We start from the raw sequence: 20,643 nt of genomic DNA, 5'->3' as shown, positions 1-20,643 counted from the left end.
CCGTTTTCATAAAAGGTTCTATATTATTGTCTGATCATTTTGAGTTTTGAGCATAAAAAATCAGAAATCCATTGCAAAAAAAAACTGATAGCGGGAAAGTGAACTATTTCCTGTAAGGTTGGATGGTCACTTTAATAACGCTGTCAGGTTTCTCAAATAACGCATGGCTTGTAGCCAGTTGTAACCTTACTATGCCAGCTGCCTCCAAATCTCATATCTGGGCCGCACCGCCTACCCCTGAACTAGGGAAGCACCTGGTTTTACAGCGCGTGTTGAGCTCCGAGGAGCAGCTGGTTTTACGCTGGGACGCCGTCAGCGTGCCGTGGCGCGTTGGCCGGGTATTTTTGGGTTCCACACATGGTGGGATAAGTGGCCGCTCTGCTGTGCCTATATAATCCAGCCGAGGGCGGCGGCCAGCCAGTTCCGATCCAGGTCCGGCAGGGGTGAGCGGGCACGCGGGCCGCCATGGGTAAAAAGGTGAGTGCCGGCTCAGTGAGCAGTGGTAACCAGTAACCAGTGGTAACCAGGGGTAGCCAGCCCACACCATGGTGGAGGGTAAAAACAGGGCGCCTAGGCCGCCAGGCTGGGGTCAATTGATGCTCCACACCGTGGTCCTTTTTCGATTTTTAAGCGACGCCGAATGCGAGATAAAAAAATGAATAAGGATAGGCGTTTTGAAAATGTATCACCAGTCGACGTGATATGACGGACAAGAGGGTAAGTTATCATCCAAACCCGAGTCCGAGGCTCTTATCCGATTTTTGAACGAGGCCGTATAACTGCCGTTAACTGCCGCAGGCCGTTAGCCGAGTACAAATTGCTGCAATATTCGGCCGGGGTCATTGCAGTATGTTAGCAAGTACTTACAAAGCACATGTCTCCGGCTATTACACCTTTTTGCGCTAGCGAGCGCGGCGGGGCAAAGGATAGACGTGTGCCCATTGACCTATAGAAGTCGCGTGTGCCTTACAACGCCGCCAAAGATCCTCCAGCATGAGCGAGCCACCATAATCGGGGGCAGTGCTCCCCACCATCGTGATTTGCAGACGGTATGATATCTCCTAAATATCTTTAAAAGTCTGTATAGTCTTTCTTGAAGGTGTCGCGACTCTGAGGGGAGGGCGCCACCTGACCCACTCGCTGTTGAGCGGAAATGTTTGAGAGCCACTGAAGGCACTGACCGAAGCCAGACGCGCGGCCGCAGCCAACGCGGCGGGGCGTGGGGAGAGGTTGCGGATGGATGGGGGGGGGGGGGGCGTACGGTCACTTGTGGAAGTAAGCATTTACTCAACGAAAGCCACCCTACTCGCAGAAGATTTGAGATTTGTTTCACTACAAAGCTGAAATTTTGACCCGTCATCGGCACGACTATAATAGGTTTTTGGTATAGCCCAGAAACCCGTGCGCGAATATGAAAGACATCAGTTGCACCCGCTAACGGAATGCATCGTGGTTGCAGGTGCACCCGCGAGCGAATTCCAATCACAAAAAAAACTTTTCTCTAGTCACTTAGTCCTTTATGTTCTTTTAATGAGCCGCTTAGTGAACGGCGATGTAGAATAATGTTTACCTTTCAGCCGTCTTCTTTTTTAAGTCCTTATTTGATGCCAGGCCCCCCCCTCCCATGACCTGTTTACGTCGTTCAGAAGGCTTCTTCAGAGTAACTAGAGTTATGGCGGAACTTTGCTTCTTTGTGATTTTACGCGTCCGCACACTGCGTTAACAGTGATTGGCGCCCACTGAGGCAGACCAGTGAGCGCCCAGCTGGTGAACCTTAGCGGCGCACGTATCCGCCTGGGGCGGTGGACGGGGTCAAGAGAGAGCGATACGAGCACGACCTCTGGCGGCCCCACTTGTTTCGACCCAGCTGTCAGCAGCTGGTGCCTGCGTCATTTAGCAGTTCTTCTACTGCTGGCGTAGGATCTTTTTTTGGGGTTAGGCCTTTTCGGTCCATTAGACCATTTCAGAGCCAGAAGGATGATAGGAATTAGGGGGATATTGGTCTGGGCAGGCACCCTAGTGAGTCACCGGGGCTGAGCCCATCCCCAAGGACAGGCCGACGAGCCCCAAAGGTACTTACTACTCACTGCACCTGGCTACGGGGTGCGCACCCTCGGGAGCAGCGGTGCCGCTCCAAGGGAGCAGCCCGCATGAGATAAAGTTGCCTTTCCAGCCCGGAAGGGGTTGCGGCGTGGAGGAGAAGGATTTCAGTATCCTGAGGATAGTAGCACTGAACGGTGTGACGTAGGATCGTGTCACAGCGCACTTTGTATGATACACCCTACAGGCCATGACCCCACTGCTGGGGTCCTTAAACTGAATGGAATTGTTCGCCGAGCCGTCGCAACCCATGAAGTGATACTTTTAACTTTAAAGGTAGTGTGCCAGCTTTCCTGGACCGTATGGAGTTAATGGCCCAGTTAAAGAGAACCAGATTTTTAGAACTTATCCATACCTTCAAAACTCATGGAAACGTCTTAAATTCTTCAAATTTTGAGTACCCCAGTGCGAAATTCGCCCCGACGGGTTGTCGGTCGTACCCCAACCACATTTCACACCACTATGAACAATAAATGCACACACTAAAATCGCTATTACCGATAGGCTCATTCAATCAAGTTTCGATAAACCCGTTCATCATCATCTCCTGCGGTTTCGAACACGCCTGTTAGGTTCTTGCTCGTCGAGGTCGGAATTTCTAAATACGCGTGATGCGTCGGGCCGCGCGCTCTGACTTCGGCCAAGAAAAATGCGTCAGCTGATCATTGTCATTTCTGCCACTTGCGTTTGGTGAAATGGGGTCATAACTTTAGAGACGGCTGTTTCATATCAATTATTTTACATAAAATAATATTTCAAACCATAAATTAATGTTCGACAGCCAAATTAAAGAAACAATACCAATACAGGCTTACAGTTTAAATTCGACATTGTGTTGTCTACGATTAGACAGCTGATAACTCATTCCCATACGTCGTAACTCTATAATGACCTTTGCTTATTGTCACATGTGCGCCGCATTCGTGATTGTTGCCGACGCCTGTTTGCAGGTCAGCCCACTATAGGTAATTGTTTATACATATCGAAAAACCGATAAACTTTTAGGCGAAAAAACACTATTTTAGGCCCATTTTTGATTTTTTTTGCGATATTAGGTAAAAACAGAAGCTTCGATAGGCGTTATCACAGGTGTATTCGCGGCCATTGGGGCGACGTAAGAAAGAGAAAAAACAACTGGCCCCAAGAACTTTAAATTATCAGTTAGCATGCACCTTTCCCTTGATATGTAGAGAATTTACCATTAATTGTTAGAGAAAATTGCATTTAAAATCTTCCATTTATGCTTTTTTTCATCGTTTGCACAATATGTTCTTTTACTAAGCTAGAAACACTAATTAGAAATAGTTCCTGCATCATCATCAAGAACACAATAGGGGAGGCTTGAAGTGAATACAATAATCTAAACGGTTTTGTAATCTATGTGAAGACACTTCTAAAATTGCCTGTAGAAATATTGAAGGCAAAAGTTCAACTTTTTCACAAGACGGATGTCTATAAACCTATTCAACGTGTGACAACTCAGCCGGTATTTCGTCGCCTACAGCCCAGCTTTCCCTAGTGACCGATAGAGGCGCTGCTATCGATGTCCACCCGTGCCGCGTAACGTCTTATCCTAGGAAAAATAAAATGGGAAATCATTCGAAGGTGGCACACTACCTTTAAGGGAGACTCATACACACTCAGGAGCGTGAGATGTTTTTCGTACTCCATCCCCGTACAGCCCAAATCTTTAACGAGTTTGCAAAAGATGACTGATGTCATCACTGTCAACCGTGGAAGCCGTATGGCTACCCATCTACGCTGGAGTACGAAAAACATCATCTCACGAGACTCATACACCCTACTTAGCATGTTGCTCTGTTCGTAAGTTACGAACCCAGCAGCGGCTTGCGCCCTTTCTGAGCTGCAGGTGGCCGATCGAGTCCTGGCGGTGCGCGATGGCAACTAGGTAGACGTTTTCATGGACTGCTGACTGCTGAGTGTTGTGTTGAGCTATATGGACGCCGTGTCCGCCACCTTACCACAAGACATTAGGAGTTTTTCGATTTAATGCTCCAGGGGGAGATTCCATCTTTGAATTAGAGATTTAATTGAGTTTTTCTTTAAGTATGCAACGACCAACGTAGACGAGCTAGGCTGGAATGACGCATTGACTGAAATGACTTAAATTCTTGAGCATTGAAAATATCAAATTCAGTTGTGTGTTTGATCATAATGCAGGCAAAAAGAAAAAACATAAACAAAACAAAAACAAAAACAAAACACGAATTCAATCACTTTCATTCTGTTTTTCCTTGTGGACCGCACAGATCAAAAGCTATTTTAATCCGGCCCCCGATCAAACGAGACGGTAGCCCAAACCTAGTCTGATATTGAAGACTTCAATATCAGACTTCAGGGCTGCGGAGTCGGAGTCGGAGTCGGAGTCGGTCGGAGTCGACAGTTGTGACCGGAGTCGGAGTCGGAGTCGATTTTAGAAACCCAAGCCGGAGTCGGAGTCGGAGTCACCGAAAATCTGTCGACTCCGCAGCCCTGCTAGGTCTGCGGAGTCTGACTCGGGAGTTGGAGTCGGTCGGAGTCGACAATTCTGCCCGGAGTCGGAGTCGGAGTCGGAGCTGGTTTTGAAAGCCGGAGTCGGAGTCGGAGTCGCCGAAAATCCATCGACTCCGCAGCCCTGATTAAGGTTATTCTAAATTCATAAACTTTAATGCTAAATTGACTATATTTGAGAGTTTTGTTGAAGATACATGACCAGATACGGAAAAAGCGAGATGCTGTCTTGTAGGTTAAATCATCTACTATCTGCGCCTTTTGAAACGTTTTTTTTTCAATCTGAGGTACGCAAATCGTGTTCCCAAAAGGCTGAAAGTTACCATGTTTTACTTAAGACCCATTGGCGAAAATTCGGAATCTAACGAAATTGATCATTTTCACGGCTGATTTATGAAAATTCTAGACAAGAAACATAAAAAACTAGATGCTATCTGAGGCCTGTTTCACTAAAAACTTGCGATTACAAGTGTTTGAACTTTACAATTCATAAGTATTTTTGCAAACTATGTAAAATCGGATTTCACTAAACTTCATCACCAGCGGCACCTCCGATAAAAAGAGTTTGCAAAAGAACTTGTAAACAGTAAAAATGTTTTTAATCAAGAACTATAACATGTTACAGATATTGCTTCTTTTTATCAAATTATGTCTAGTATTCATGCCAAAAAAATGCATGAATAAATTATAAATAATGATGCTGTTTCTGAATGGTATAAATGATAGTTCACAATACCTTATTATTCAAAGAAAACAACACGCAAAACATTTTACAGCAGAAGACTGTTGAATGCAATTATGGCGCGCGAATGACAAAACATGACGATATATATTTATTGCTCGTAGCTGGTTCGTAGGGATTGTGCTAAGTAAAAAAGAGCATACAATGACTCAGCATATCATATTTGTTTTAAATAATTGATTGCTTTGCATCATTGCACAAAAAGTAATAAAATTCCGAACGTAAGAGCCACTGGAATTTCGGGTTTGTAAGTACAACGTTTTCTTTCAGTTTTTGGTCTTCGTGAAACAGAAAGTTTGCGATTTCGATGTTTCTTACAAACTTTTTTCTTGTAAAAAAGTTGGTAAATTCTAAACTCAAAATTCATGCTCGGAGGTTTCGTGAAATCCAAATTTCAAATGTTGGTAAATATTTCTTTTAAACTCAAGTTTTTTCTTTGTAATTACACACTTTATTTGTTAGTGAAACAGGCCTCTGGTTGAAAATTGTATTGTCTATTACCGTAAAACGGGGTGTTAAGGGACAGTTTTGAGGTGTTTTGTTAGATAACTCAAGAAGGGTTGGAGATAGAAGCATCAAATTGTCAGCATTTTATGTGGAATTTGGTGCTTTACATGCCTGCCACATTAAAGTTTTTAAGATTTATACCTGCATATTATTTTTATTATTTTTCATCACTGTCCCTGAGCACCCCAATGTGGGGTGTTAAGGGACACCTATATTATTCCAAGAAACGGTCATCAAATGCTCACAATTGGGGTGTGAAAGGGCACACAATTTATTTATTGAAATGTTTTGCATATTCTGTCACAAAACAAGTCAGGTTCATTCACCACTAATGACCTTTTAGCCAATTACGTGTAATGCAGTTTACGCTTTTGGAAAATGTGCTAATTATAAGGTAAACAGAACCAAAAAGTATCCTTCTGTCATCAATAAAAGCCCATGTTGAAGCTAGTCACTTGTCATTATGTCGCCCTCTTTGTTTTAGCCTTTTTATGATGACATCACATTTACCTACATCAGTCTCCATTGACCCACCATTGTAAAAGAGTGTTGAGATGTTTTGTTACATAACTTAAGATGTGTTAGAGATAAAATCATGAACTTGCCAGCATTTTATGTGGAATTTGGTGTTTTCCATGCCTACTGAAAGAAAACTTAATAAATTTTATTTAGATTTTATTTTTTATTTTTTCTTCCCTGTCCCGTAGCACCCCACATCCACCTCAAAATATGTATGTATCCGGAAAAGAGGAAGAGGATGATGAATGAATGGGTGGATTTGCACAAGTTTTTCAGGAAACATGTGCAATGCATGTGACAATACACCTATGCATTCATTTCCCTGTACACCCACTAGTTTATGTGGTACACACAGAGTTTTGGAGATGTTTCAATTTTGTGAAAATGTAGCATGATTTTCAAATCCATTTTTGAACCAAATCACTTGCATGAAAAATCATACCATTTTGTCGTATGGTCAAGAGCAAAACAGTGTCAACTACCACACTGAAGTTTTTATTGAACCTTCTCAATTAGGAAGTTAATATGACTCAAAGTTTTTCCCATGCAACTGTCCCTTAGCACCCCACTGTCCCTTAACACCCCATTTTACGGTACCGCTTTTTCAAGTGTTTTTTATCTGAGACCGGCAAATCGTGTTCCCAAGAGACTGAAAGTAACCCTGTTCTACAGCGAGACAAATGCATGATTCTAATGTTTTATGAATTATTTCTTCGGTACTTAGTTACCATATGATTAATTGCAATGCTTCATTGGAAAGTTCAACACTGGGACTATAATCGGTCTTTGCATTGCTATTTCATAGAACCACATTAAATAACATTTTATGCCGCCCTCTGTTCTCGTAGTGCCGCCCGCTGAAGTCATAGTGCCGCCCTCTGAGGTCATAGTGCCGCCCTCCGCAGTCTTCTTGAAGCTCCCTGAAGTCATAACGTCACGTTCTGAAGTCATAGCTTGCATTTTAACCCGCGCCCTGCTGGGGTGTTTGAGCCCCCCTTGTGGTTTTTCGCGAATATCTAAAAAACGGCGGCGCTCCTTTGGTACACCTTATCACACATCAATTCTACATATGTTGTGAAATTTTCAGACCAAGGTCATTCAAGGTCAGGTCACCAGGTCACTTGAAGTGACCTCACCTCATAAAAAGTTTCAATGTCTGCCATAGCTACACCGAGTGACCGATCGCTTTGAAACTTCAGCGATTGCTAAGAGCAATAACATGTACAAAATTTATATCTCAGAATTTTGATATCGATGACTTGAGGTCAGGTCAATTTTGCGACCTCCCCATTATAAATCAATGGGAGAAATTGAAATGCGCCTCTTTTGGACGAAAGACATTATAAACACTCCCAAACACTGAATTACAAGTGGTTTAGATACACTGAACATGAAAATGGTGTCCGTGACCCCCTGTTTATGCCCCTGAGGTCATCTCAGTTCACGAATGGTATCTAATAGTTTTTCGCAAATAACTTTTGATATAGACATGCTGACCAACGACCGCATTCGACCCGCCTGAGCGAGACGAACACGATGCTGGCAAAATCGCGGCTCTGCGGCCGTTTTATGCGAGGCTATTCACCAAAAACGGAGCCGTACCTTGGGGTACTTGACCTGACCTCAGAGGTCACCGGTTGACCTAGGACCATTAACCCGCGAGTTGCTGGAAGGGGGGGGGGCGTTAAACGCTTCCACTTTTTTCACCGGCCATAGCAAAAACGGCGCGCCGCAGGCGCGCCAAAATTTGGGTACTTGTAGGAAATTATTTGAAATTTATTGTGACAAAGTTTCAAAAAAATCGGTCGGAATATTTTTGAGATATCGAGGTTTTAGTGACGTTATGATTTATGAGTTTTTGACCAAAAATGGCATATGTTCAAAAAATCATATAAAATCACAGAAGAGACATACAGACATGACGTAAACGCCATTAGACTGCCAATACCATGAACAATCAAATGGTTATCTTCGATTATTGATAATCGTTCTGCATTTTCCAAAATCTTGAACTGAATCTTGGCAATTTCTCATGACTACTTCACGACCATGATACATGCATTTCTTAAATTGAACTTTTTGAACCAAACACGTACACATATGATAAAATGAATGTCACCATCGTGTTCTACGCCCAAAATTACCACTAAAACATGTGTCACAGGCTACGAATATCAGTTTTGATTTTCGGGGATATGTGCCCACCCGGTTGACTTGACTGACCCCTACATGGAACTGACACTCTTGTATGCCTTATATGAAGGATTGTGCACCGTTTTGACAGAGTTTACGACGAGAGGCGCCCATTGCGAAGTCCTAAAGTCCATGCTACTGAAAGCCCGATTTCAGGTGTTTGACCTGACTTTGACCCGACCTGTGACCTCAAAATTCAACTTTAAAGTACTCATCTGAAGCGTCTCGTCGCGCTCTTTCGTTTGCCGCCACGTGCGTTTCGCTGCGCCTATTGGTTCTCGAGTTATCGGCTGGGGGCATTTAACGCCCCCCCCCCCCGCCAACGGTGGGTGGCGAAATACCCCAGCAACTGCCGGGTTAAGTCGGGTATCAATCTCTGCGTCTCGTAACGGCGCATACGCTCGCTTTTTTTCCGCGACGCGCTAGCTCGACCAAGGGCGAAATGGCGAAAGGGGGTCGTACCCGCCCCCCTCGTATGTAGAAAACCAATAGGTCCGGCGAGGGTTAACCTTACCCGCCCACTCTGTTCAGTTCGGTTCGACCCGGTCTAATCAGTTTCAGCCCGCTGACTTTGGCCATCCGCATCCTTGACTGCTTAGCAGGGCTGGGAGGAAGGAGGTCCCCTGCCAACTACTTTGCACTCTGCAGTGCGAGGGCGAATTCTTAAAGTTTGTACATCTGGAACCGATCGGTACCACTACCCAGGGCTGCGGAGTCGGAGTCGGAGTCGGAGTCGGAGTCGGTCGGAGTCGACAGTTGTGACCGGAGTCGGAGTCGGAGTCGGAGTCGATTTTAGAAACCCGAGCCGGAGTCGGAGTCGGAGTCACCGAAAATCTGTCGACTCCGCAGCCCTGCTAGGTCTGCGGAGTCGGAGTCGGGAGTTGGAGTCGGTCGGAGTCGACAATTCTGCCCGGAGTCGGAGTCGGAGTCGGAGCTGGTTTTTGAAAGCCGGAGTCGGAGTCGGAGTCGGAGTCGCCGAAAATCCATCGACTCCGCAGCCCTGCCACTACCTACCCAATCTACCAACATTAATTGAAAGAGAACAAGTCATTGAGCTGGTAGATAAGCATCGAAAAAGAAAATGTGGTAGAAACCGCTTCCTTCCTTATCCAAACTAGACGTAAAACCTCCGGAATACTTTCAAGAAATACGGCGATATTGATCATACTTTTGTGGAATTTGTTAATTTAATATGATACGAAAAGCTCATTTTCGGTCGTCACAACTTGTACGGACATTCCGAACAGGTTTTCGAACCTTCCAAAACTTGTACGGATTCCGTCCGTAGTGTCCGTAGTGGTGGCGACGCCCATGGTAGTAACTCACCAATTCACGCTATTACACCTTCCAATGCATCCTCACAAGAAAGAAAGGCGCCACAATTCAATTGCTTGGTACGCCACATTGAGTAGCACCAGTATAGCGCCTTTTGGGGCGACTAACGGAGCGAGCGAGGGGGTGAGTCTTGCACGTGCGAAATTTCGAGGGGTACCTCCAACTGACTTGTGCACGGCACCCTACTGGCCGGTTTCTAGCGATGTGCCAAATTTGAGCACAATCGGCCCAGCCGTTCTCGAGATCTGGGAGCGGCACCCTGCCCGTGCGTACGTGCAAAATGGGTCCCAACTGACTTGTGCACGGCACCCTACTAACTGGTCCCTAACCGTGTACCAAAACTGAGCGCCATCGGTCCAGCCGTTCTCGAGATCTGGAAACGACCCCTGCACGTGCGCACGTGCAGCAGCACCCCAACTCTGGCACATGGATATGCAGTGCCTAGTGAGTGCCTACCTACATGCCAACTTTCAGCGCAATCGGCCAAGTAGTTACCGAGATATTGCAATAATTACAAAACTGACACCTCTTTGTTTTGCACGTGGCACGTGCATAAGCATCGGGAATAGTCCAATACTTGGTAGAAGGAATGAATCTACCCTACAAAAATTACCGCATGTAAATCGTTCAAGTGGTTGCTGAGATATAAGCCTCGCAAAAGCGTCCGCACGGCCGGCCGGCCGCTCATACTCAGAAATTTCCGTTAATCTAAGGAAAGACTAACTACGATCGCTTCGCTCGCCCCGTAAAAAACTATCGGCATCACTAAAATCCGTCATGCCATTCTGCGGCAGAATATTCTTCCGTGACGTCATACGTTGGAAGCTCCGCCTCTTGCTCCGCCCACTGATGCCTACTGCGCATGCGTTATGGAATAATATTCCATAATACATTGTAATGACCCCCGGCTCCAGACTGGCTTTAGGCTGGCGGAGCAAAAAAAAACATATATATTTCGCGCTGAAACAGGTCTCCGATCTATGATATATATGTCATAGGTATTCAGACACATTTTAGAAGCCTAAATTTCTTTTTACGACCGACTTCTCGTCATTGTAAATTGCACAGATTTGACCTTGTTTGACTTCCCTCTGACGTCACAGGTCAAATATCGAGATCATCGATATCGTATTTGGTGCATCTTGATGAGCTTATTCGAATGCTGTTTGAATTTTCCGATCCGGGTATTTGTTCCAGAGATACGACGGGGGGCCCTCCCCCCACAGGATCTGGAACCTGCCAGACCTCAACGGGGCGCGGGTTAACCCGGCACCGCCTGGGCTATTTCCGTACCCACGACAGCCTGGGGGGAGTCGGATCCGACCCCCCCCCCCTGTTATCTCGAGAACCAATGGTCGCATCGAGCCCCGCGAGGCGGCGTTCGAAAGGACTTTACGAGACCTTCCCAAGGCACTCCCAAGCAAAGATCCCAAGCAAAGATTTTAAGATTGAGGTCAACTTTCGGGTCAAAGTCAGGTCAAAGGTCAAATTCTGGAGTTTTGCATGATTAGGCTTACGGACAGCGGAATCGATAGCTGCTGCTCGAAACTCACCAAAAATGACCTCAAAGACCTAGTGAAGGTACCATGTGCGTATAGGAGTCATACTAAGTACGGGTCAAGGTCAGGTCAGGTCACGAAAGGTCACGGTTTTCACTTTCTGCTACATGGGCGTGCGACACATGTTTTATGGCTTATTTTTCACGCCGAATCCGATGGTAATGGTTATGTGACAGCAAGTCACTGTGCTGGTGATAAGTGTGCATTGAAAGCATAAAAATTGTTTATACCATACATTACTAAACGAGGGCTAAGAAAAAAGTCTATTTTTTAACTTCTTATTTTTGACATAAAATGCACTTTTCTAGACGAGCTTTGTCCCAGAAATCTAGTGGTGCTATTTGTTTTCACATGCGATGTTCAGAAGTGCCACTAATTAACGAAAATGCTTATGACGTAACCATGCCCTTTGCATGTTGGAGCTATTTTTTACAATTTGGGGGTCAAAAATCAAGATAGAAAGTTGAAATTTGGGACATCTAATGTTCTAATAGAGCTCTTTAACAAAAAATCCGGTTTTTTGGAAATTCTCAAAATTTTGGATTTTATTAGCTGTTTTCCAAAAATATAGTTTGACTTTTTTGGGGTAAAAAACGCATTTTATGGAAAATCCGAGATAGCCATTTTAAAGAACTCGTTCAGCTGCGTCTATTCATGGCCTTAATTTGCAATTTGCTTTAAACCCTGATTTTTGGCGATTTTTTAAACATTTACCACTTTTTGACTGAAAACGCCATGTAGTTACAGGGTGACACAAAAAAGCGGTCATCACCAAAATTCGAATAAATTCGGAAGTTTTATTCAGATCATCACCAAACTTCGGCCACTTTAGGTCACACCTATGTAGCAGACATCCACCAAGTTTCAAGTCTTCACTACGAATACTTTTAGTACAGTGTGTGTTTTACGGACGCTCCACAATGTGCTCCAGGTGAGCGCCCCGGCGCTGCAGGGCGTAGGCACACCTGCATCCGGCGGGCAAAGTTGCCGATAACCCGATAAGAATAACGTTTCAGGGGTAGCACACCCCCTGAGCACTGTCTCCAGAGGCCATTGCACTCTGTAAAGTGCACAGCCATCGGGTTATCGACAACTTTGCCCGCCGGATGCAAGTGTGCCTACACCCTGCAGCGCCGTGGCGCTCACCTGGAGCACTTTGTGGAGCGTCAGTAAAACACACACTGTACTAAAAGTATTCGTAGTGAAGACTTGAAACTTGGTGGATGTATGCTACATAGGTGTGACCTTAAGTGGCCGAAGTTTGATGATGATCTGAATAAAACTTCCGAAGTTATTCGAAATTTGGTGATGACCGTTTTTTTGTGTCACCCTGTACATCACTAAAATCGATATATCTAAAAAAATTGGAAAATATTTCTTAAAAATTACCCAGGAGACGTCAAATTGATGGGGAAGAAGGTATGCCAAGTTTCAACTTGATAGCGTAAGCACTAAGCGGTTCATGAGTTATTCAAGAAAAACGGAGGGGGGGTCGGATCCGACCCCCCCCCCCCAGGCGGTCGCGGGTTAAGCCACTTCAACATCAAACTATACATTTCGTGGTGGCCTGATACCCCGCTTAAAAGTAAAAATGCTGGACATGTCTAAAATCTCTTTGGGCAGTCGGTTCCACGCTGAGTCAGCCCTATGCGTGTTTTGGTAACGGACAAACAGCACAATAATAAATACACACACACAGTTGGTGCACACGCTAAACATACATGTGGTCCTACAGGGCGCGATCCCTGTCTGTTGTCAGGTAACCTTGCTTACATTGGATAGCTCTTCATGTCATTGACCTTTTATCGATCGCGCCCTGTAGGACCACATGTATGTTTAGCGTGTGCACCACATTTGTATTTATACGTGTTTTTGATTGGCAACAAGCCGCACTTTCGGTAGGTGCACCTGTTCTGTATCTGTCAGGCGCGTGTCACGAGTCGCCACATCACATCGACATTTGAACATGTCTCGCACAACGTTCTTGGGCTACCTCATCTCCTTTAACACCCTGACACGTTCTGGGTTAAAGGGACTGTCCCACCTTAACATTAGATTTGAGTTGAGATAGCCATCTTGATGGACGTTCTTTGAAAATCAGTGCCGTGAAAACCGTTTCTCCAGCAATTACTTCATCGCAAAGAAATTTGAGTTTGATTTTGACATCTGTGCAAATAAGTGCCACAATGTATTGGTATAGGCACTTAAATCTGATGACGTCATCAGGCTTTCGAACGTCCGTTAAATGTTTGACTAAAACGTTTTGTAGCACGCGGTGGTATATGCTGCGTTGCGCGCAACAAATGCCGCACTTTTAAATAAAGTCGCTAGGAACAGCGGAGATCCCAAAAAGTAAACAAAAGTAAAAGTCTAATATCTTGAAAACCGGTGAATATTTTTCGGTGAAATTTGGTAGATATTCGTTTTCGCTCTTTCTGAACCGAGCGACATCACTTTCATGCCAATTCATAAACTTTTTTAAAGGTGGGAGGGTCCCTTTAACAGCAACACCCTCTGCATACACTTTGAACCCGAAAATCTCCACACTTGCCAGTCGCAACTTACACTTGTTCATGTTGAGTTGTCCAGTTGCCCGTGACGTCAGCTGTTCGCGGACACAACTGTTCGTTTATGTTGTTTATGTTGTTTATAGTTTGTTTATGTTTGTTTATTTGGAAAATTAAGCAAACACAAAACCCTGGTCTGTTCCCTTCTCTCGCATTAGTTTGATGATGCCTTCTAAGTTTTGTTGACTTTTCTTCCCAAGTCTTTTCTTAAATCTGGAAGTAGTAATTTGATTAGTTTTGGTGTCTACTATTTTATCGTTCATCCTGCTCTTCTTGTGGCTCTGTTTGGTGCAGTCTCTTTGCCCTCCTTCCTCCTCGCGCGGCGTCTGCTGAAGACGGGAGTCGCTCTGAGCCTCCCTCCCCTCGGCAGGGTCTGGCCAGTGGCTGCAGTCTAAGTCTTCCTTCCTCCGTCCCTGCCTCCAGGGTCTGCTGGAGCGTCTGGACGCCGGAGAGGTGGTGATCGGCGATGGCGGCTTTGTGTTCGAGCTGGAGAAGCGCGGCTACGTCAAGGCGGGCCCGTGGACGCCCGAGGTGTGCCTGGAGCATCCCGAGGTGGTGCGCGGACTGCACCGCGAGTTCCTGCGCGCCGGCTCCGACGTCATGCAGACCTTCACCTTCTACGCGTCCGACGACAAGCTGTGCAACCGCGGCAACGAGGCCGGAGTGAAGTTCACTGTGAGTCATTGTCCGGGCTGGCGGCGTGCGTATGGCCGCGGCCCGCCTCAGTGCCGTCCATTTATCCGGTCCAGTGCAAACAGGATAATCCACGTGATTATCATTGGTGTCAATTTTATATTTTTTATTTTACTTAACCCGCGCACCTGCGGGGGAGCGGTAACCCCCCCCCCCACACACACACACATACATCGAGGTTTTTCGTCAATAGCCAAAAAGTTGTTGCGCGTAGTGTCGCAAAATTTGGTGTGCTATTTTCTCATCAATAACTTGCGAACAAACACATTGTTTGCAAGTTATGACCTTCAGATGCAATTAAGACGACCGGGCCCTTTGAAAGTTGAAGATGCAATGAGCCCATAGGCAGGTACAGGGACCCACAGTTGCTTGTGTACACATTTATTGTGCTTACAATTGACGACTTACAATTGTGCTTTTATTTGCTAACTGCTGGCCAGCGGAGAAGAAATTTGTGGCACAGCGTATAGGGGAATAGCACATGTTGCCTCCTAGGATGAATTTTATGCATGATTCCTCTTATAGCCATAGATATTCTTCCCAAACTGTAATTGCGCTATTTTCCCGTCCTGGCTGCCTCCCTGGATCCCGTCCTTGGCATCGCCAATACCAAGGTATATAAAAAGAAACACTGCCAATACCTTACGCTCCCGATACGTGAATGAAAGTCACGTGACTTCCACGGGTTTGCGTGCGTGTTTGCGCTCAGTACTAACACACCCACTCCGGGGGCCGCTCTGTAGCGGGGAGGGGTAGAACGCCAGAGAACTCCCGGCCTGTAGCGGGGAGGGGTAGAACGCCAGAGAACTCCCGGCCTGTAGCGGGGAGGGCCCGGGGCCGGTCTGTAGCGGGGAGGGCCTGGGGGCCGGTCTGTAGCGGGGAGGGGTAGAACGCCGGAGAACTCCCGGCCTGTAGCGGGGAGGGGTAGAACGCCAGAGAACTCCCGGTCTGTAGCGGGGAGGGGTAGAACGCCAGAGAACTCCCGGTCTGTAGCGGGGAGGGGTAGAACGCCGGAGAACTCCCGGTCTGTAGCGGGGAGGGGTAGAACGCCAGAGAACTCCCGGTCTGTAGCGGGGAGGGGTAGAACGCCAGAGAACTCCCGGTCTGTAGCGGGGAGGGGTAGAACGCCAGAGAACTCCCGGTCTGTAGCGGGTAGAACTGTAGCGGTAGAACTCCCGGTCTGTAGCGGGGAGGGGTAGAACGCCAGAGAACTCCCGGCCTGTAGCGGGGAGGGGTAGAACGCCAGAGAACTCCCGGTCTGTAGCGGGGAGGGCCCGGGGCCGGTCTGTAGCGGGGAGGGCCTGGGGGCCGGTCTGTAGCGGGGAGGGGTAGAACGCCGGAGAACTCCTGGTCTGTAGCGGGTAGAACTGTAGCGGTAGAACTCCCGGTCTGTAGCGGGGAGGGGTAGAACGCCAGAGCTCCAGACCCGCTACAGACCCGGGGGCCGGTCTGTCCATTCATGAACGTATAAATTCATGGCGCAGGCCATGACCTGGCTTGTGCCTTGTGTACACCAAATGATGCTTTTTTCTACTCCTGGGCAGTGGCGTCAGTGTCTGTGCGCAGCACACTGGTGTTTGATTCATCTGTGATTGAATCGATTGGATTGAATCAAACAAAATTTGTTGAGTCAAAAAGGTTTGATTCACCGTCAATAGTTGTTTGATTCACAAGCCATGATTGAATCAAACGCATTGGGAATCAGGGTTGATTGAATCAAAAAAGTTAATGATTCATGAACTTTAAAAAAAAAAATGAAGTGAACGAACATAGTTCATTATCAACAAATATGAACACTACTGCCATTACATGACAACAAAAAGAACACAACAAATACAATACTATCCCTGATATTTTGTATATTTTATATTTTAATTGAATAAAAAAAGAATCATTCAAAAAAAATTGGCTGAATCAAACGTGAATCATTCCTTTTATTGTTTTTTGATTCTCTGAATCCAAAGGAATCGATTCACCAAAATTTTTGAAGGAACCAAACGGTGATTGAATCAAACAAAAAGCAAATGAATCAATGATTGAATCGATCCAAAAAAGGTGAATCAAAAACCAGTCTGGTGCGCAGTAAGCCGTTCTGACCGTCGCCGTGCGCGGCGCCAGTGTCGGTGTATGTAGTTCTGACCGTCGCCGTGTGCGGCGCCAGTGTCAGTGTGTATAGTTCTGACCGTCACCGTGTGCGGCGCCAGTGTCGGCAGGTAAATGATGCTGCCTGCCGGCTGGCGCACGAGGTGGCCGCCGAGGGGGACGCTCTGGTGGCCGGCGGCATCTCCCAGACGCCCTCCTACCTCAGCGGCCTCGGCAAGAAGGCCACCCAGGCAGAGTTCAAGAAGCAGGTGGACGTTTTTGTTGAGAACAAAGTCGACTTTTTGATCGCCGAGTACTTTGAGCACGTTGAGGAGATGGAGTGGGCCATCGAGTCTCTGGCGAGCAGCGGCCTGCCCGTGTGCGCCACCATGTGTATCGGTCCCGAGGGCGACCTGCACGGCGTCTCGGCTGGCCAGTGCGCCGTGCGCATGGCGCGCGCCGGAGCGCACGCCGTCGGCGTCAACTGCCACTTTGACCCGTTCGTCTCGCTGGAGGCCGTGCGGCTGATGAAGGAGGCACTGGCCGAGGCCGGACTGAAGGCGCACCTGATGGCCCAGCCGCTGGCAATCTGGACTCCGGACACCAAGAAACAGGGCTTCATTGACCAGCCCGAGTTCCCTTTCGGTGAGTCGGCAGAGCGTCTGGTAATGGCGTCACAACTCTTCACAACCCTGCAGATTCTGGGTAACAGTATCTTAACCCCGCGGCTTCTGGATAACAGTCCCAACCATCACCTGTGTTGACCTTTTTACAGCTCGTCTTACGTATGGGGGCGGGATACGTAGGACCCTCCCCTGCCGTTTGGCCCCTGATCGAGCTACAGCTTCGCGGAACAACTAGCGTTTTGCCCGCGACGAGAGGAAGTTGATGAGTGCGCTCCGTCCCTCTATCACCGACTGTGTGCTCCGTCACCGACTGTGTGCTCCGTCCCTCCGTCACTGAGTGTGTGCTCCGTCCCTCCGTCACCGACTGTGTGCTCCGTCCCTCTATCACCGACTGTGTGCTCCGTCACCGACTGTGTGCTCCGTCCCTCTATCACTGACTGTGTGCTCCGTCACCGACTGTGTGCTCCGTCACCGACTGTGTGCTCCGTCCCTCCGTCACTGAGTGTGTGCTCCGTCCCTCCGTCACTGAGTGTGTGCTCCGTCCCTCCATCACCGACTGTGTGCTCCGTCACCGACTGTGTGCTCCGTCCCTCTATCACCGACTGTGTGCTCCGTCACCGACTGTGTGCTCCGTCCCTCTATCACCGACTGTGTGCTCCGTCACCGACTTATGCTCCGTCCCTCCGTCACTGAGTGTGTGCTCCGTCCCTCCATCACCGACTGTGTGCTCCGTCACCGACTGTGTGCTCAGTCCCTCCGTCACTGAGTGTATGCTCCGTCCCTCCATCACCGACTGTGTGCTCCGTCCCTCTATCACTGACTGTGTGCTCCGTCACCGACTGTGTGCTCCGTCCCTCCGTCACTGAGTGTGTGCTCCGTCCCTCCATCACCGACTGTGTGCTCCGTCCCTCCGTCACTGAGTGTGTGCTCCGTCCCTCCATCACCGACTGTGTGCTCCGTCACCGACTGTGTGCTCCGTCCCTCTATCACCGACTGTGTGCTCCGCCACCGACTGTGTGCTCCGTCCCTCTATCACCGACTGTGTGCTCCGTCACCGACTTGTGCTCCGTCCCTCCGTCACTGAGTGTGTGCTCCGTCCCTCCATCACCGACTGTGTGCTCCGTCACCGACTGTGTGCTCCGTCACCGACTGTGTGCTCCGTCTCTCGGTCACCGACTGTGTGCTCCGTCTCCTGCCGACAGCGCTCGAACCGCGCATCATGACGCGATGGGAGATTCAGAAGTACGCACGCCAGGCGTACGAGCTGGGCGTGCGCTACATCGGCGGCTGCTGCATGTTCCAGGCGTACCACATCCGGGCCGTGGCCGAGGAACTGCGCGAGGAGCGCGGTAAACTGCCGGCCGCCCACCAGAAGCACGAGCTGTGGGGCGGCGGCCTGCTGCTGCACACCAAGCCGTGGGTGCGCGCGCGCGCCAGCAGGGAGTACTGGTCGCGGCTGAGTCCGGCCACCGGCCGGCCGTACTCGGCGGCCCTGTCTCGGCCGGCCGGCTGGGGCGTCACGGCCGGCCACCAGGAGCTGCTGCAGCACAAAGAGCCCACCACCCAGCACGAGCTGGACGCCGTCAACGACAAGTTTAAGGAAGCTGAGGCATAGTGCTGCACTGGGGCGAAAAGCCTGAAGCTCGACCGCAGCACGGCTAGCCCAGAAGGGCCGCGCCAACACTATCAGATGGCCTGAGGGCGAGCTCTAGGCAGGCTGCATTTGAAAGCCACTTTTTGTGGTAATCTGCAATAAACACACGTGTATGGAATGAAGACTAATCGAAGCAGGTTGTCTGAGCGAACAGAGGCGCGGGTGATCAGATCGCGGGGATCTCTCGTTCTCGTTTTTTTTCTGCGGCTGACTAGTATGATACCAGGAACACTGTATTAGTGTATGTGTTTAAGTCAATACATCAATACCTCGGTATAAGTGCAGCGCAGCGTGTCGCCGGCCGCGAAACGCTCTGTGGTGGAGAAAAGCATACGTATAGGCGCGGGACTTGGGAGCTGCAGAGACGTCTCGTGGGGAGGAGGGGCAGCTGAGAGACGTCTCGTGGGGAGGAGGGGCAGCTGAGAGACGTCTTGTGGGGAGGAGGGGCAGCTGAGAGACGTCTCGTGGGGAGGAGGAGCAGCTGAGAGACGTCTCGTGGGGAGGAGGGGCAGCTGAGCTATTCTAACTTTCCGGTCGAGGAGGGGCCTAATGTATTCAGTCCCCCCCCCCCCCCCATACACACACACACACCAACTCGAAGCTGACGCCATGAGTAAAATCTCGGACTATTCCCCATATCATAACCCGCAAAAACCTAGTCAAGGATGAGGGTCAGTGTCAGGGAGCGGGGGCTCGGAGCAGCCGGCCGGCGATCGGCAGCCGAGTGGCTCCTCGGACTGTGCAGCCCGATCTCTCGGGGGCTGCTGCTTCAGAGTTATACAGCAGAGGTGTGCTGCACGACCCGCGCCCTGCTGAGGGGGGGGGGGTGCTTTGCTTCGTTTGAACACCCGCTGTTTTTTTTTTGGGCACACCTTATCATACGAGGGGGTATCGAAAAGTTCTGATCATCACCATGAATTAGATGTGACAGAAATTTGATTTTTTTTTACAATTACTCCTTCACATGTCACCACACACACTGCAAACTTGTTGCGTCGTTTATTGAGCTGCCTCAGGCCGCCATTGTATAGGACCCTCGCACTGTCCCGTAAATCACTGCTCCGCCTCATCAATGACGTTCATTGCTGTCCTTCAATCACCGGCCATCCTGTGGATTCTTCATCTCCCGTAACAATCAAGTCAGTTAATACCAGGTCAGATGAATTTGTTAGATGCGGTAGGATTTAATGACCACATCATGTTGTTTCTTCAATCGCAGCTCAGGACGAATGGGCGGGGGTGCTGTCGGTGAGGATAAAACATCTTTCTTGGGCTTTTTTTGCGGCGATTCTGCTCGAGGGCATCTCGCAACTTCTTCAAAAGTGTGCAGTAGTGCGTGTCCATTATTATCCGACCATCATCAAGACAGTCGGTACTGACTATCCTACGCCAAATCCAGAACACTGATCAAGCACTGACCTTCCATATCGGCTTCTGCATCTTCGCCTTTTAAGAGGGACAGATGTGCTTTGCTTCAACTTCTTGATCATCTTTTTTGTCTCTGGATCATACACATACACCCAGCATTCGTCAAAAGTCACTTAACGATTGACGA

The 20,643-nt window shown here is 48.3% G+C and overlaps 1 protein-coding gene across 1 annotated transcript; it reads left to right on the top strand.

The window, feature by feature from the left end:
* Positions 1–363: 363 nt before the first annotated feature.
* On the top strand, positions 364–19,372 carry LOC122393881 (betaine--homocysteine S-methyltransferase 1-like). The gene is made up of 4 exons (XM_043390321.1): positions 364–477; positions 14,457–14,708; positions 16,931–17,453; positions 18,637–19,372. The coding sequence occupies exons 1-4, from the start codon at positions 466–468 to the stop codon at positions 19,047–19,049; spliced, it is 1,200 nt and encodes a 399-aa protein (XP_043246256.1). The 5' UTR covers positions 364–465; the 3' UTR covers positions 19,050–19,372.
* Positions 19,373–20,643: the final 1,271 nt, after the last annotated feature.

This window comes from Amphibalanus amphitrite, unplaced genomic scaffold, assembly GCF_019059575.1.
Source record: "Amphibalanus amphitrite isolate SeventyFive unplaced genomic scaffold, NRLGWU_Aamphi_draft 000560F_arrow, whole genome shotgun sequence".
Taxonomy (NCBI): domain Eukaryota; kingdom Metazoa; phylum Arthropoda; class Thecostraca; order Balanomorpha; family Balanidae; genus Amphibalanus; species Amphibalanus amphitrite.
This window is presented reverse-complemented; position numbering and strand designations above follow the sequence as displayed.

What these genes read in the sequence shown, in the direction of transcription:
- LOC122393881 (XM_043390321.1), top strand. An exon ending in AGGCCGGAGTGAAGTTCACT is followed by an intron (nt 14,709 to 16,930) that starts GTGAGTCATTGT and finishes GTGCGGCGCCAG; the next exon opens with TGTCGGCAGGTAAATGATGC. An exon ending in CCAGCCCGAGTTCCCTTTCG is followed by an intron (nt 17,454 to 18,636) that starts GTGAGTCGGCAG and finishes TCCTGCCGACAG; the next exon opens with CGCTCGAACCGCGCATCATG.